General features: G+C 43.6%; 1 protein-coding gene across 2 annotated transcripts; it reads right to left on the bottom strand.

Moving 5' to 3' along the window:
• Positions 1-3051: 3051 nt before the first annotated feature.
• LOC139212889 (tubulin-specific chaperone cofactor E-like protein) lies at positions 3052-16846 on the bottom strand. Of its 2 annotated transcripts, none has more exons than XM_070843451.1 (9): positions 16790-16846; positions 15594-15660; positions 13247-13389; positions 13003-13142; positions 11469-11650; positions 10718-10974; positions 10512-10638; positions 10286-10402; positions 3052-6445 (listed from the first exon to the last, which is right to left on the bottom strand). In XM_070843451.1, exons 3-9 carry the CDS (start codon positions 13377-13379, stop codon positions 6100-6102), a joined length of 1302 nt encoding a protein of 433 aa, XP_070699552.1. In that variant the 5' UTR covers positions 13380-13389; positions 15594-15660; positions 16790-16846; the 3' UTR covers positions 3052-6099. The 2 variants fall into 2 exon arrangements, with proteins under 2 accessions (XP_070699552.1, XP_070699553.1); XM_070843452.1 differs by lacking the exon at positions 16790-16846 and adding an exon at positions 16655-16723.
• Positions 16847-18681: the final 1835 nt, after the last annotated feature.

Here is an 18681-nt window from a genome sequence, read left to right as displayed (position 1 = left end):
ACTCCAAGATGCAGAGGTATGTCCAATCTGACAGCAGCAGTCGTCAAGAAGTCGACTTCAAATAGAGTTAGAGGGCTTTAATCCCTGGAGAAGAGGCGGCAGGAGCAGTCATAACCAAATCATAAACAAAATAATATCTCATGCCATCTTTAAAATTATTTGCAAGAGACAGAGACATACATTGCATCACGTATTTCGCTGCAGCAGGAGGGTAATGTGTGGGAACAGGGTCAAGTATCCAGCAAGTTCTGGGGAATCCATCAAGCCTGACCTTCACAAAGAAGGTCCTGGACTGGATACCCGCCGAGCTCTGTTCAGCAGTCACCTAATCCGAGGAATGGGCCACTCTAATTCAACCTCTATGCCCAGCGGTTGGCTCTGCCCTGCCCTCCTCTCCTTCCTTTCCATTCACAATGGTGAACCTCCTTCCAGTAACCCAAACCTTCTTACCCCAATGACTCCTTCACCCCATCACACAATAGGGCCTGTTCAGCCCACCTGCCCCCGATCCCACTTCATAATGCAATGGGGCAGATCAAGGGCAGATCAGAATACGCACCGTGCAGCCAGGTCCTGTTTACACAACAAGGTGCGAGGCGTGATCGATACAATGCAATCACATCCATCTCCCAACCTTCGCCTGTCCTTGCATTAGTGAACATCTCCAAGATCAGTGATAACAGTGAGGTAGCGGCCATGTCCTTGGAATGATGCAGCGTTTGTGAAGACTTTTAAGGAAGGCTTGCTCAGACCTCAATGACAAAGAAATCAATGCTGCAAGATTCTTATATATATATAATGTATTAAACCAATCTTTAATTTGATCTAGAAAGTCAGCATCCACTGTGGTCAACTTCCACGTGTGCTTAGTTACAGCGGTACTTTGGGCTAAATCTAACCGTACATGCTTAAATAGGAATAATCTTCATTTACAATGGTCAACATCTTAGCATGTGGCATTAGTTTTGCAGTAGCATTTCACAAATTAAATTTCTGAGTTGATGACGGTGTTCAGTGACAATTCAGGGGACCATCAGTCATCCTGTGGGGAACATGGATGTCTGTTCCTAATTTCATAGCAACCCATCTGGAAGTTGTCAAGATATTTCATTCTGAGCCAAAGAACAGGATCATTAAAGTCATGAGGATGGGGATCATGGAGATCTGCAGAAAACTGAGGTCCTCATCCATCTGATGAGGCTTTGCACATTTCACTGCACATGGGAAAACTTCTACTTGGTGGTGGAGCTTGATGCAAAGTCAAAGCATCACCGTCGTCACCGTCATGAAGATTCTCTACTGTTTGAATCAAATTTCATGTCAGTCAGCTGTCAAGACATTTCACTCAAACCCCTCAGTGTCCACACTGTGGTGGCACCAATAGATTGTAGGGGATCAGAGGATTGCGAAGACAGTCAGGGGGCAGGAAGTGAAAGGACTGATATATATTGTGCTCCAGACTGGATCATTTCATTAAAAACTACACAATGACTAAACTTGAAGGGGGTTGTCATTATTCAAGACCAGGGAAGTCACCAAGTATGGCTGCTGGATTTCTGCAGTGTGCATCAGCTCCTTCGTTTAGGACCTAGTCCTTCATACATACAATCCCATAAAATGTGAAGACCACCTTTGTGGCTGAAAGGCTTAGTGCCTCCTTTGCTCCCAAACCCCGACAAGGGGGTCCTGCTGGTGACGGTGTGTTGAGGGGTGGGTGGTGGCTGTGGGTGGCATAGATATCCCACACAGGATTAGAGCCATGCTGCTGGAAGAGGAGGAGGGGGAAAATAGAGGGAATGCCCCAGAAACACAACACCGCCTGACACGTATGGAATGGACTCTCTGCAGCTCGACTAAAACACGCCTGCCAGAATGAGAGAAGATCTGCAGAATCCCATCTTCTCCACAGCCAAGCATTCAGCCTGTGAAATAGAGCTGTGCATACCGAGCACGTGTACATTCTGCCTGTAACATGAGTGATGCCCCACTCCATACCTTGTCTTTCAATCGGGACACCGAGATGGTCTACAGGAGTTGTAAGCAAGTCACTTCCTTCACACAATGTGTTCTATTATTGTACCAATTCAGTCTAAATGGTTTTTATTTCATTTAGAAAATGTAACATTTACACAAAATACTAATATTACCGTCTTCACGTCACATTGGGATGATGAATATCTGTACCAGATTTCATGGCAAAGGATTGATTATAATGACAAGTGAATTTGGTCAATCATTCTGCGACCAAAACATCAACATGTCCTCTTGCTCCATGATAATATACAGTATCTATAAAGAGTGTTGGCAACTCATTGGACTTTGTATTAGTCTTTCTTTTTACCACACTGACAAAAGGAGGATGAGAGTCAGAGTGACTGACTAGCAGGACTGCAAACATCAACTTCACGCTGAGAAAATACAGGGAAATAAATCTAAATGCTCTATGAGCAGGTTCATACTGATTTTTTACATCCATTGACTCAATATGATATGAGATGCTTCCACTGTAGCTGAAACATTAGTTGGCATTGAGCCGGTTGGAGCATCAGCTACAATCAAGACGGGCAGAAATATGTAACAAAGACAATTCAGGCTCAAGCACCAACATCTATATTACACACATCAACAGCATGAAGGCATCATGGATGTACTAAAGAAAATGTTTATGGCCGTTCTGAAAGGCCACGAAAGAGAAACTGGAGAGAAAGTTATGAGCTCCACACATCTGAGCAATCACAGCCACAGCAAGAGTTTGGTGGGAAAAGTTTCAGACACCGTTTCACCATCCATGAAGCACCGGGGGAAGCAAAACGTCACCTTCGGCACACAAGCACCAACTGAGCACAGCCACAGCACTGACACACCACATGCATGTTAGCATATCATCAAACACACAGGTTTTATGAACAGCAGCAGGTAGCAGGCAGTTTCAGCAGAGGAAAAGGCTATAGTGTTGTCTATAGTCTGCCTCAAGTAGCTCATAGGTTTCCCATTTATTTATTCATAAAAGAGTAATACAGGAATAAACTGAAATAATTATAATTTATTTCTTTAAGAGAAGTGTGAGCACCATTATACAGTACAGGTGGAGAAATGGCAAAATGATCTCAAGAAAGAAAACAAGAATTTACCATTAAAGATAAGAGGATACACTGAAAGAAAACTACAGAAAGCAAACGACATAAATTAAATACCCACTCAACAGCACAAGGCAAACTGTGTCACAGATTAGCCACTATCTTTTAGATTTTTACTTGGTATATAATCTTTGTATTTGGTATTACTGAAGGATAAAGGTGAGGGTGACAGAAGCACAAATAACGAGTGAAAATGTGTCAAAAGTATGAAAATTACAAATGCCCCAAAACAACATTGTTTCCCTGAAATGACACGTCTCATACTTATCGGAAATCAAACATAAAGAAATATCAGCACATGCATGTTTTACCGATTTAACACATATCCACATTAGAAACAAAATGCATAACGCTCATCCCGTCACGTCCCACGTAAGCACTCAATCATAATATAGAATAATGTTTGTGTGACGAGGGATAAAAAACAAAAAAAACACCCAAAATATCTCCAGTTTTCTACTACACACAGTCAGTCTGCGTCCGATCCAGACGGCAGTGTAAGGCTGCCACAGCACGACGGCTCCGTGACACATCTTCATGCTCTCACATGGCTAAACTGCACTGACAAGAGAAACACTTTATCCAAGCAGCTCACGTCACCCGACATGCCTCCAAACACAAACCTATTTATCTATTCACGCCTTATGCAAGACCGTCCTGCTTCTTAGTGACACGTTTTCACAAGCTTTTCAGCAACAGATGCACCTGATATTGGGCGCTGCATACATGCAATACACATTTGGTGAAACATTTTGAGCTTTTCAGGCTGGAAAATATCCCAGCATGCATTGAGCAAAAGGCAGGAACACATCAACAATACACATTTCATTTGATTAACCTGCCTGCCTGTCTTTGGACTACCGGAGGAAACCCGAGTGCTTCTGCGTATGAAGCATTACAAAACGTCTTGAAAGGGGCTGAATGCTCCGGTTTCCTCCCACACCATCAAAAACAAGTCAGTCAGTTAATTGGAAACTATGACACATCTTTTCCACTGCTGGACTTCAGTCCTGGTCTCTTTTCCTCCACTGTTCTCTGGACATGGACTTCAGCATTGCCCTGGTGGTGATCCTAACGGCAAAGTGCCAGGTACTTTCAGGAGTTGCAGCTCATCATGGGTCAATTAGATGCATCTTCACATCACAACAAGAGCACGTACAACAAAACAGCAGTGACTGATGTTGTACCACAGAGTCTGTATTGACCAGGACCACCTACGGTTAAAAATAAATAATGGAGAGCACTTGTTGTCCAGGCCCTCATTAGAATTTGGGGCAAAAACCTGTTGCCTTCTTAAACGCTCAGAATATCAGTCTACAGGTGACGAGATGTTAAATTTCAACTGCCCGCAGGTGGGAATGCCTTTTTCTATCTTGTTCTTAGATTCAGAAAACAATCAATGCCAATGTGAGCCAATGGAAAAGTTCACGACCCCACGTCCTGTGTAACAGCAGACACTAGAGGCGTCAGGTTTGCGAGACGGATGTAAAGGAGAGATTGAGGTGAATGGGTGAGGGGCCACAGCCTGTTGGGTGAACCCATTCTAGCCTAAATGCAGCGGAAGTGTCCATGACACAGCGGCTGGTGTGTGGTTACCATACAGACCGGGCCTCAACGTTTCTCAGCTGCCTCTGACGAGAGAGAGAGCTGCTCCATTCAGACCTGCGGTAACTTGAGCGTCAACACTCCTTCTTTTCTCCGTCCCAGACCCAAGCTCACCTCGGACTTGTCTCGTCTTTCTGCCAAGGCGTCCTGACCGAGCAGCAGCCATGTGCTCTATGCTGTCCCCGGCACAGTGCATTTGTGATTTCAGCTCGGGGGTTATCCCAGGATATTTCACTGCTACCAAGAGTGATCTGACTGACAGGAAGGAGCAGGGAAAGATCTGTGTTCCTGGAACAGAACAAATATACTAAAACCAAAAACAAAAAATACAAAGCCTCTTTGTGCCTCTCATGATCATGAAAATGTTAATTAAATGTAAACTATTCCTTTTTTGCCCACATAAGTTACTTGCATGCAATGCAAACGTAGCCTGTGGCTGTTTCACAAACCCGTACAGATACCAGCACGGAGAAGTTGAAAGGTCATTTGAAGACTCTGTTCAAGTCAGCTTGGCTGCATGATTAAGGTTCATCGTTTGCCGTTGTGTTGGCTTTTAAAAGGACTGGTTCAGAATGATTCCCGTCCAAACTGTACACTCCCTGGCATGAAAGCTTGCACTGTTTGCTGCTGCCAGAGGACACTGTTGGTAGGTTACAGGAAACAGGCCTGGGAGCAAAGTTCTGACAGGAAAGAGAGCAGAAAAATGAAGACAAACCCTCGAGGACGTGCTACTGTGCAGAAAAGCCAGCCAAGGCATTTTGAAAACACAATGACAAGCGCACGCCAACTTCTATTTTTAAAACCTAATTTCTATCTGAACTTGTGCATCATTTTGTGATTTTTTGTCACCCAATTTCCACATTTTTCATTACTACAATAAATACTAAGAAGCCCCAGCTGGCTGGCAAGGAAGGGGAAGTTTTTCAACCTAAAATCTCAGATCTAATCTGACAAACACGTGTATTTTTAAAATCAATGTGCAATTTGTGCATTCAATTGGTAATTATGGCAGCCGTTCGTTCTCTCAGAGGACTATTTGCTTCATGTTTGGATTTGCATAATATTTTTCACAAATGAGATGTAAACTGAAGTCTTAGCTCATGCGACTAAAGCACAGAAATGTGCGACTTGCACTCACAGATGCAATCTTTGTGTATGTGGAACGGTTATGTGCAAATATATTATTGTATAACTTTGCTCTATATGGTGGACAGCAAACATCTTTACATTCATGGCTGAAAAATACCTTTTTTACCCTTTTTAATCTAAAAAGGCTCAAGTCAAAGCTTAGTATCCAGTTAGAGTTCATTATCTAAAATTCCCGTCCCATTCTTCAAGAACCAGAGAGCTTCCTGACTCAAATATCTGAGGAGCTGCAGCGGCTTTTGACTTTGGGCACTACCAGAATCTCATCCCCATCTCGGATTCTGTAGGAGTGGAGGGCCCGGCTGCCGCACTTCAACTCCTCGGGTCCCAAGACCGAGCACATCTCCCGGTTGATGTAGAAGAGGCGGATCCCGTTGGTGGGCAGCTGCAGCAGAGCTCTGAGGTGCTTCTTTAGGTCGCCCACCGTCTGCTCCAGACGGAGGCTGACGGGCTCCACTCTCTCGCCCCAGCGAACATCCACCAGGGTGCAGCGGGGGCTCAGGTCCACCTCTGCCAGCGGGGCCAGGTGACCATACTTAGATACGAGGATGTGGTACCTGGGGGAAAGCGGGGCTCATGTCAGATCATTGAAGAGCTTTGCTTTTTTTATTTTTGTTGAAACTAACAAGTAACAAGAACAACAAGCAGTTGAGAAGCAGTTGGTCATGGCTCTAGTGAAACAGTAACTTCACCCTCAAACTATGCTGCACCCCCCCACTTCACAGCATGTCAGGAGTGTGATGGAGCTTTGACAGTCACGTTCAGCCCCTCTGAGAGCGTCACTGTGTTGTAGCTGGGCTCACAGATCTACTGAGAGGCTCCTCTGTGTGGGAATGTGTCTGTTATCTGCTGGCCCATGTGTTGCGTTTACTGCCACTGCAGAGGAATAAATCTCGCTGGTGAACGACGTCGTCTGTCAGCCGCGGCTTGTCAGCCGCGGCTTATCGGCCTCGCCAACGTTATCAGCAGCTATGTGCGAGGCACAAACTGGGGCCGCCGTCAGCCACTTCCCTCTGTTTGTGCTCAGACCTGCTACCACAGTCAGGGGGGTCAATGTATGCAATAGACCTCAGAGTCTGGCCTGTTCTGTCATGGTTAGGGTGGGGCCACAGAATTCGATTAAACTGAACTTTAAAAGTCCAAGCAGACACGTGTTTATGATGCGTTTTGTTGGAAAAGTCAACTTTTTGTTTTAACTTCATATGTCAACAAGAAGGAGAAAATTATTTACTGTTGAGGTCCTCTTCAAAAATGTGATTCCCACCTTGTACACGCGGTCCAACACCAGAAATGGAGACAATAAGCAAATAAAAAGTAAGAAAACAAGGAATTCACACAACGTTGACGTCAGTGAATGAAATGTGACTCAGAATGTGTTTCCACTAAATACATTTGTGTGAAAACATTCAAAAAGGACAATTTATTGAGCACCCCTCATGTGATGAAGCATGCTTTTCTTTTAATGAATTAATTTGCCCCTCCACATGTTTTTATTTTTATTTTTAACCACATGGTGTAGTTATCAGTGAGATGCAGCACGGCTGAACCCGGGGCTGTTGGGGTTTTGCGCTCTGACTCTTTTTAGCCTGCGGCAGGTGGTGAGTGGAAGAGCGACGTGTTTTGTCGACCATGGCAACAACAGAGGCTTTGCGATGGTCTAAAAACAAAATCTTTCCATCTGCTGTTGTTGCTGCCAACTTGTCCACCTCAGACAAAACTGTTAAATGCAACATTTCAACTTTTTCCTCAAATTTCGGGCATTTCCACTCACGTTGTTCCACGGGCAAACTAAAAGTACGCATAAAACCAGGTAAATGGAAAAGGTACCTTGTGTGTATTTAAAAAGGCATAGAAACACCACGCTCTCTGCCTCTTGCTTTGCCGTGAGAAAGCTCTCAGCCGCCTCAGGGGAATGCGTGTTCGAGATAAGGACCCAGGAACGATTAAATAAAATCCAGGAGAAAAGGCCTGTGCATTCAAAGCTACTGTAACAGCTGGGCCAATCAAAGCAATTTCCCTTCCCTCCCCAAAACTCCCCCACAAAGCCAATCCCCTGGCCTGAGCTTTCTGGCCAAAACTTGTGGTCCACCCTGGGAATTCTCCTCTAAGGCCACAGTGCACAAAGTGCCATTCTAACTGAAGCCATTTAGCTAAAAGGCTTCATTTAAGTTGGTAAGCATGGTATAATGGGTCAAATAGTGCTGCGAGTGATAACTATTCAGCATTCCAGTTGTCTTTAGCAGCATTCTTCGATAATGGACAGCAAAGTAGCAGCAGGAATAACAGGTTTTGGAGCTAAGACAGACACTATCTTGCCTGACTTCTCATTTGGTGTTTTATCCTGCCTCATTATCCCATTTCTCCTCTCCTCCAGTTGAAAGAGGAGCTGCTTTAACAGTTAAAATGTTGATTTTCCCTCTTCCCTTCCAGAACGGCCCTCGACATCCACTGTTCCCCTTTCAGTCCCTCTACTTATTCTGCTGGAGACTGCGACTCTCAGATTTCTTTTTCAAAACCTTTCCTCTCTTTCATTGCAACTAATCCTTCCTGTCCGGCCAACACATTTCTGTCTTTACATTTCTGTTTCCTAGTCCCACAGCCCCCAGCCCCTTCCCCGGGCTACCCACAACTCTCTGTGCATCTTTTTTAGAGGTTATTGAGGTATATCGGTCTCCGTCGGTCTGATTTATGGTTTGAGCTGCCAGTTTATAGTTACTCAGAGCCCGGCCGTGTCAGATGTGTTCACCTGAGAGGCTGTGACCCACCCTGCAGTGCTCTGATGTCTCAGGGTAGCAAGGCCACAGCCCCATCTGAAAAGAAAGGGGATAGCGGTGTGTTCACTGCTTACTGAGCGTGTCCGACACCCCCATAACACCCACATGCGGTCACAGTGATCCCCAACTGTGGAGTTACACTGAGAACCTGGCTCAGACCCAAGGCCACAAACACAACGCTTATAAGCAGGAAGGAAAGAAACGGAAACGTGGACTTGAACATTGATCACATGAACATGGCTGAAGGCCTTTGGACGGATGCACATGATGGACATGATGGGAGCCGCCGCATAGTTTTTAAAACACACTCAGCATCAATACCAAATGTACCTTGGATCTTTCACATGCCAGGAGTGCTATTCCAGCTCCAGTGACATCAGAAAACAAATCAATCTCTCAACTTAAGGTTCGAGTAGGTGTGTACATTTAAGAAAAAAAAAAGAAGAAAAAAAAAAAAAATCAACCTGCTACCTTGTGTATCAGTTTTCCAATCAGAGAATTCCCAGCACAAAGGAGTCATTGAGCAGGGAGAGACTGGTGGCATTGTCTCTCAAAGGTTAGTTTCCCCCAGTCAGGGACTACACCTTCCTTCACAAATCCCTCTCCTACATTCTGCTGAGGTTAAGTGGAATGCAGTCAGTGAAGAGCGTGGGCAATTATTTGACCGCTGTCAGCCCCCCGAGGAGGGCTCTCCAAAATATTATATCACTCACTGTAAGTGTATCGAGGACACAGAGCAGAGGCTGCTGCTATTGTTCAAACTTCACAGGTGGTACGAGTCATCTGAGCAGGAACAAGCGACGCCGCTCGGTGCTGGACATTCAGGCTTTCGATCGATATGGTTCATCAAGAGCTTGTTTTACGCAGCCTGTTCGAGGCGGGAGACGTTGAGTCCGTTATTCCGCCTTTAAGGTGGCAACGGAAGTAGTAACAGAGACGATTATTTGGGGGGATTTAAAATGCAGCTTGCAGCAGTTAGTGGCTAACGCAAAGAAAAAGAAGGACAGCGGTCTGAATATTTGGGAGACAATGAGGTCCTGGAGCTCCTCACCTCCACCTCACCTTCACTTCACCTTCACTTCACCATGTGTGTGTTGTGTCACACGTCACACCCGCGAAAATCACACACTATGGCAGCTTTATGCTGTCGTAGAAAAATACAAAACTCACATTTTGAATCTTGCTTTTAAATAAGTCTGTATCCTTCTGCTGAATCTTACTTTATTTTCATGTCACTGAATTATGTTTAAATTTCATTCAAATTAATTTTTTAATATTCTGTTCTGTCCATCATTTCATTTGGTTATTAAATGTTTTTATAAACAATTAGTTTGAGCTGCATTTTAATGTATGAAAGGTGCTACATAAGTTTATTATTGTTATTATTATTAATGCTTAATGACACCCAGGCAGGAAATGCTTGGATGTGTTAAACAGACATTTTACCTGCATTCAATAATTTCATACCACTTTACAGGATTTTGGATTGTGAAAGTAAACCACACCTTAATATCATAAATACTTAACAGGAAGCAATAGAAATGTGTTTTTAACAGAACTGGCCTGAATCATAATTGGAATAATGATGTGTGAGCGTATAACACATGTAAACGTTCTGAGTACCTCTGAGGAAGCTCCTGCTCTGGGAGGTCCTGGTAGTACCTGATGAAAAACCTCTCGGCGTCCTCTCGGTCTCCAACAGACACCGCACCCCCATTCAGCACCACTACAGATGGCAGTCTGCGAGCACAGGCGTTTCAAGGTCAGACAGGAAATAAGTAAACATCCTTGGCTGCGTGCTTAGAGAAGGAAGGATCTGATGTGCCTGTGTGCATCAGTTTAGACTCACTGGGCTAAAAGGAGGCTACGTCTCTCATGGGTGGTGTAAGGCTCCAATAAAGGAATCCCCTTTGCTTTGAGTTCCTCCAGTTTGGGGAAGAAATTCAGCCTTTCAATGTCCTCCCATTTACTAAGCCCTGAATAACACAACATCACAGTGAAGGTTTGTTTACACCCATGAATAGCGGACACGGATGATGGAAATGCCTCTCTGACCTGAGTTGTTGAGGTTGATGCTCCGCAGGTTGGGGAAGAGGCGCTGCAGTGTTTCCTGAGAGTCGCCCACAGAGTCCACAGTATTATTAGCCAGCACCAGCGTGCTCAGACTCGGGTACATCATCCCCAGCTTCCTCACTTCCGCCCACTCCTGCAGCTGGTTGTCTGTAATCTGCAGCAGGCGTAGAGACGGACAGGACGTCTGGGATTCTGACACAGTGTTGTAGCCGTTCAGGCACAGGAAGAGCTCCTCCAGCCTGGATGATGGGGTGAATTCGATCAATTAGAGAAACATAAAAAGAGGGTACAGAAAAACATTTCAGGCCAAATCTGTACCGGATTACTTTGCTGCTCTCATTCTGAAGGTCTGTTTCATCTCGTGGCTCTTTGTGCTAGAATCCCTACATTGAATTGTGTTTAAATCTGCTTTGAGGATAAGGATTATTCTTTAGACCAAAACCAGCACTGCGTTAGTCCGTCTCTTGATGTGTTCTGACATTCGTATCCTGTCTGTGGCATGCAGCCATAAGCCCACTGGCTCCTGCTGACAACGTAAATCTTTAAAAACAGGGTCACAAAGACAGTTTCAGAAGTAATAGAACAGCAAATATTAAATTGGAGACTGCGGATTAATACACATTTGGGGCTCTAGTGAGTATTTACAGCAGCAGGGCAGTGTAGTAATAGTTTTCTGGCTCGGTGGGACAGATAAATACGAGGCGACAGGCTTTGGATAAACGGACAGACGTACTCTGGTGTGTGCTGTGTGAGTTTGTGCACGGTGTCCCAGCTGATGTGTGTGTTGATGAGGACGAGTTGCCGGATCCTGGAGAACACCTCAGCCATGCTGGGCTCCAGCTCCACGCCGCTCAAAGGGTTCATGCTCAGATTGAGGAAGTCCAGGTGGGGGATGCTGGAGACAATGGTGCAGATCTGGCAACCCACAAGCATTAACAGAAAAAAACAAAAAGGGAAACCTTAGAGAGAACATTAAGTGTATATTATACATAGAAAACATTTTAAATATTCTTTTATTTTGTTAATAATTTCTAAAAACAAATCCACGTGTGTGAGATGGAGGTTCGTGTCTGTGATATCTGTCTAAACCTTTTAAACTACATTTTGTTCTTTTAAAAAACAATAGCAGAACAAAATGACACAAAATATAGTGAGAACATTAAATGAATGCTTTGTTTAGGCATCTCATTCTCCAGCGTCAAATATTACTGCAAGTAAAACTCCCTTTTGAAGGGGCAGCATGGTGTTAGCACTGCTGCCTCACAGCAACAAGCTTCCAGGTTCAAGAGGTGGCTCAGCTGGTATCCTGGTGCCATGAAAATAATCTCTCTTTAAATGTTGAGAAGACTAAAGAGATGATCATTGATCCGAGGCGGAGGAAAGAGCAGCTTGCACCACTCTTCATCAGCGGGACTGAGGTGGAGAGGGTGAAAACCTTCAAACTCCTTGGCACTCACATCAGTGAAGACCTCAAATGGACTCACAACACACAGCACATCATCAGGAAGGATGTACTTCTTAAGGAAGCTGAGAAAATTCGGTCTGCCCACCAAACTTCTCAGCAACTTCTACAGATGTACAGTGGAGAGCATCCTGGCCAACTCCATCACAGTACGGTATGGGAACTGTACCATACAGGAGAGGAAGGCTCTCCAGCGTGTCATTAAAACCGCACAGTGCATCTGCGGAGCAGCCTTCACACCACTCCATCACATATACGACAGCCGTGCCACAAAGAGGGCACAGAACATTATCAAAGACAGCACACACTCTTCACACTCCTTCCATCTGGCAGACGCTACAGGAGCGCCACCGCCAGAACAACAAGACTGAAAAACAGCTTCTATCCACAGGCCATCAGGCTCTTAAATAAATACATATAACCTGTCATAAGCTGTGAACCACACTACCTCCGCAACCATAAACACTTGAATACTTTTTGCACACTATATTTTCACTATCCTTTTAAATTATTCTTCTGTACATTGCCCTCTTTTTTTTATATTTATAATTGTTTTTCTATTTTTTATTCTTGTGTCTATGTGGAGGGAAACGAACAAAGGAAGAATTTCATTGCTCAGCGTCACCATCGTGTTCTTACTGTGCACATGACAAATAAACATCTTGAATCTTGAATCTTGAATCTCGTGTGTCGGCTCTGTGACTGACAGGTGACCAGTCCAGGTTGTACCCCACCTCCAGCCCCCCCGCGACCCTTAAGGATAAACATTATAAACTATGGATGGAGGTTTCTGAAGGGGACCCACCTCCACCCAGTCGTTGAGTTGGTTGTGGGACAGGTCCAGCTCTACCACGTGGGCACAGAAAGCTGCGATGTCTGACCTGTCTCCGGCTTTACTGATTCCAGAGTAATTCAGAACCAGTGCGCTGGGCAGGAACAGGCGATCTGCAAACAAAACCACGTTAGTTAAGAAAGATTTTAACTTTTTGGGCTTCACACTTAAAAACACTGGTGATCATAACCCCGACACGACTCCCGCCATCTCTTACCTTTGACGGGGGACCCCGGCGGGCTGGGCATGACCACAACTCCTTGGCCATACGGGAAATTCTCTGGATTGTATTTCTCACTGAGGACGTGGACGAAGGTGCGCACCTCCTCTTCATCAGACGACGCCTCCATGATTCCAGCCCTGAGCACAAACAAACAGAGGGTGCAACAAATAAATACACATATATTTATATATTAGATTTTTTGTTTTTCTTAAAGTTTGGGGCCTTTGATTTATTCCTGACTGTTACAACGGGCTGTGGTTAATTGTCAACCCTTAAAAAGTCCAAAACTGACCTTTAAACCTTCTACCGTCTCTGAGGGACTCACCCCTGAACCCATATGTTCCTACTAAAGATGACAGTCTTTAAAAACGAGTCACGAATGTTTGCTTTTATTTTTATGGCTCAGTCATCACAGAACAGCTGGCCATTGCAGTTTTTTCACAGATGCGACTAAAACAGGAAGTACTTCATTAGCTGGGGGGCTATTTTTAGGTGCAGGTTCGGTGCTGAGGCAGTAGGATACGCTCAGGATCAACTCAATATCAACTTCAGTGTGTGCGCTCATGATAGTGAAGGAACACGTCACCCAGTAGAACAGTGTGGCTCACTGATGTGTTTTTTAATTGTTTGAGGACAACAATTGAGCTCTATGGCACAGAAGAATAGGCTACGCTACAACAAACTCAACTGTTGGTTTTGTTCTTTTCAGAGGAAATTACATCAACGTGAAAGTAAAGATTTTTTGGGCAATGGGCCGATCACTAGTTAGACTTAAAGCTGGAAAAAATTAAAAATAAAAACCCACTTTATATGTTGCCAAACCCACAGGAACATTAGAGGAACATCAATCATCAGAAACAATGAAAGATGGCATCAGTAAACTTAATGTGTTCGTTACAGCAGCGTGAGGATTTACTGATCTGAACAATGTGACTGTCTTTAGGTTGAAACCTCATGGGAACAACTTCCAGAGAAACAGCAGAGGCTTTGTGATAATTATGTGCTGAAAAAAGTCTTAGATGAGGAGAAGGGTCTCTCTCTCACACACACAAAAACACACCACTCAAAATAAACACAGATTCACCTACAGTGAAAAAATGGCCCTGCACATCCCAAACATGAAAACACACTTGTATGGTCATTTGAAGTTGCACGGTGACGGTGGAAGCAGCTTCACTGAAGCATTTTAGGGCTTAAATACTTGCACTTTCATAAGCATTTTAAATAAACAATGCATGGAGACACAGAAATACCTTTTTGGCATGAGAGAAAAGCCATGTGAGTGTGCTCTTCCAAACAAATTCAATAAATGAAAATATTAACAATATTCATAAAGGGAGAAAAAGTCATTTTCTTTGTCAAAAGAGATATAGAATCCAAAATAGTGACTTTGTGCCCTCACTTGACACTGATTAGAAGTGGCAACATTAGTTAAATGAGGGGAAATGCCTTGAAAATAGCAGCAATAGTATAATAACAGTAGTATTTATGAAATACGGCATTGAATACAATGTAAAAAAAAAAACCCTGAGCAGTCCGTTTAAACGCAAGCATACGTTTGAAGCTTTACTTGTTCTCGTTGCTCCTTTTGACAGACATTTTTGGTGTTTTTCTGCGTCCGGGCCGGATAAAAAAAGGCCTAAAAATAACCCATCAGCATCATAGAATAACCTACAAGGCACAGAGGCAGAAACGTGAGAGGCGAAGCGGCACTGACAAGAGCAGGTGCACAGTTGACACCACTGCAACTCTCTGTGAAGCTGAACCACCTGTTCCTGCTCACAGTCAATTTGTGCAGTGCTGAAACAATTAGTTCACCAGCTGATTTCATATCATTGTGGCATCAATATCTGTTAGTGTTGTGCTGCTAGTTGGATTAAAAACAAAAAAGCTACTTTAACACATCACCTCGGGCTACAGGAAGTTATATTGGGCCTTTTTTCAGTATTTTGGGGCATTTTGTTAAATAAACAAACATCAAATGGGCATCTGCAGCCCAAACTGTGTGTATGCTTGTATTTTTGTAATGCAAAGACGTTATTGAAGTTATTGAGTATTACAGACACAGGGCTATTATCACTCCAACTATGAATAATTAAAATCCAGAAACCATCCTGTCAACTTTGGCAACTAACAGCTGATGGATGTTTGCCAGCACCCAGAGCTCACCGTCCTCTGCAGCCCTGATCAGCCCTATCGCTTTCAGACAAATGAGGTCTGATCATCTTAAACTCAGCCCACCTGAGGTGGTGCATTTGGAAAATGACTGAGCGTTGCATCCGGACTGTCTGATGTTTCTGTCATAGATAGTTTCTCATTTCATAGATCCCCTGATTCATACCTCTGATGTAGCAGAGACCAAAGGGAAGCCTGTTTTCAGCAGCACACCAGCTCACATGCCTCCTCTCCTGCCGAGAGAAAATGTTGATGAGAACTTTGATGGAACAAGAAGAGCAGCATCTAAAAAAAGAGCTAAGCCGAGTTTGGGAACAAGAGAGAAGTCATTTACATGCATGGACAGCTTTATGGTAAAGGAACAGAGGAGGAGAAACGACACGGGAATACAGCTCCGAATCAAGAGGAGTGAAACTTGCATTATATGGCTGACAAAAGAAAGGTAGAGTGACAGCTGGGTTCCTGACAGAGCAAAGAAAGACGACTGACAATATGGTCACTGGAGTTCAATGCACTCAGAAGTCTTTCAAATAAAAGCTCTGATGGACATATGGCAGACTAATGCTCTGCATTGTGGGGAAGAGTCCATATAATGCCACATTTCTTGGGCCGTTATTTACACTTGCTGCACGTGTTTCATATAAAATACTTGTTTAAAAGCTTTCTTCTTCAGGCTTTTCTGCAATTCGGCACATGCATCAAGCAGCAAGTCATTCCTCCTAATTAAAGCTTAACTTTTAAAGCTACTCGCTGCTGCCCTCCACGGCGTAGTTTAGTGGCAGCAACGCCGAGCATTAGAGCTGTATATGAAGTCAACAAACAGCCTGGGTTTAATGTGTTAATGCCGAATTCAATGTTGGTCCACGACGATTCAGAAAAGCTCTAAAAGTAGTGCTGTATCTGTTACACACGCGAGTTAAAACGCAAACATACATTGAAATAACAGATTTTTTCAACTGGGTTCGGCGAAGCATTCTTCAGCCCTGATAGCACAGCACGTTAAGAGGGAGGGAGGGGGGGGGGGCTGCTGATAGCCGAGGCCTGGTTGCCTAATATCGCTCGTGCAAAAACAACTAGACGACACAACAGATTAAAAGTCGACATTTTGACATCGTAGTGGGGGGGGGCATGCGCTCACTGACAGCCACACGACGAGACTGTCACCATCGGGAAAAGTGTGCAGCATGTTCCCAGCACAAGGTTTTACAGCAGCGGAGCTCCCTTTACCTTCACACCGGGAAAGGTGAGAGGGCTTCACCGAGCCGAACCGAGCCGAGCCGAGCCACGGTCATAAACTAACCGCACATGCAACTACTGCGACTGTATGTAGCGGACACGGTGTGTTTGGACAGCAGCACTCACCGTCCCGGAAGCCCCTCCGCTCTCTGTTTGTTTTTGTTGTTCTTCGGTTAGTTGTCAGTTTAAGACACGCCCCCCTTCCCGGAAGTGACGCTGTTTAAATGTCTTGTTTTTTTTTCCGTCTTCCGCGCGGTGCGTTCTTCTTTTCAGACCGGGACACACAAAATAATAATAGTGGTAATAATAATAACAATAATCATAATAATATACTATTGTAAAATATAATAATAATAAATTAGATTTTAAACCTTTTTATTTTCCTCAAGTCACTAAATTGTACAATAGTCCCGTGAACACCCTTTCCTCCATTATTATGATTATTATTAACAATAGTACATTAATAATAATACAAATTAATAAATAAAAGTTTTACATTTGGAGATTGTAACAACATAATAACTGCTTAATCTATTCATCATTATATCTTTGGATGAATGGTTCAACTCACTCTGTGTGTATTTTCTTTCTTTTTTTTTTTATTAGGGTCAGTTTTCATTTGACTGCTGCACAAGGCCAAATTACATACATGTAATAATAATAAAAAAATAATAATGATGATAATAATAATACTAACAAACAACAAATACATGCATAATCAGTCCTGCATCCAAACTGTTTTGAATTTCACAACTATTGCTGTAGTTAAGGTAGCACTGTGTGCTTACTGATAAGTTAAGATGCATGTATGCAAAGTTTTAAATCAGCAAGAAAGATCAGAAAAAAGATCAGAAAGGTGCCTGCAGCTGTCACACAAATGCAGTAAGTACAACATTTAGTAAGTGCAATAAGATATTAAGATTCTTAAGATATTCAAGGTTTTTCTGAATTTAAATGATAAGCAACAGAAATATTTGGCTTCACAGGAATGAAACAGACCTTCCATACGCTGCCACCAGGTGGGAGTCATGTTACGTACAGAGAACAGCTCCAGTTGATCCTCCTCTTTTCCTACAACAGGGTGAAAAAGAGGAGACAACCTTGTGTGAGGAAACTGTTCCACTAAAAAGCAGTGATGCAGGCTTAGCGTTTGATCCCTTACTTCAGTGAAAGTACCACTACAACAGTTTTTAAAACACTCCATTATAAGTAAAAGTGCTGCATTTAAAACCTTACGGAGATAAAAAGGTACGAGAGTATCAAGAGCATCAGCTGAAGTATCAAGAGTAAAAATACTTATGGTGCACTTATTTGTATATTATCAAATAGGATTACATTGTTTGACTGTATTAAAAGAAAAACAGATAAAACTGCCTCGGCCAGCCGACTGGAAGTGTAGTTTAATGGTTCTACATGGTGCCAAAGGGTCACAGGATCAATCTGAAGGGCCATGAGGATTAATAACTGGTTCAATAACAATACATTGTGTTTTGTAGGGTTTCTTTTTTTAAGGTAAAAACTCTTAGTTACTACAGCTGTCAAATAAATGTAGTGGAATAAAAAGGGTGATTTTGTGACAATCGTCACCTTGGTGGCATTTACTTTGGGCAACCACGGGCACAAACATAAACCAGCGCCTATGATGAAGTCATTGATTAGTACAACGAAGGCTCCCCGCAGGAGCATGAAGACAGGATAAGCTCCTGGAAGAGTTTCTGTGTGTAAATTCAACAAAAACACCAACAGTTTGGTTTCACTGGAGAGTTTTTAAAAGAGGGGACGGTTCTTTAATGTTGTGAATCCCTCCCAAGTCCACTCACTAATCTGTTTCCCTCTTCCTGCGTCAGATCTGGTGGAAGCAGCAGTACAGCGTCACTCCAAACATCAAACAGGAGCTGATGTCCCACGCGTTTGAGTCACTGACTTCAGCTGAGACATTAGATCTCCTCTGGTATGAAGTTTGACCTCTGCTGCTCCAGATCTTCTTCCACCTCCTCACTCCCCCATCACTCTGTCTG

This window comes from Pempheris klunzingeri, chromosome 14 (assembly GCF_042242105.1).
Source record: "Pempheris klunzingeri isolate RE-2024b chromosome 14, fPemKlu1.hap1, whole genome shotgun sequence".
In the NCBI taxonomy this organism is placed as follows: Eukaryota; Metazoa; Chordata; class Actinopteri; order Acropomatiformes; family Pempheridae; genus Pempheris; species Pempheris klunzingeri.
The sequence above is the reverse complement of the archived record's forward strand: the minus strand, read 5'-3'. Positions and strand labels throughout refer to the sequence as shown.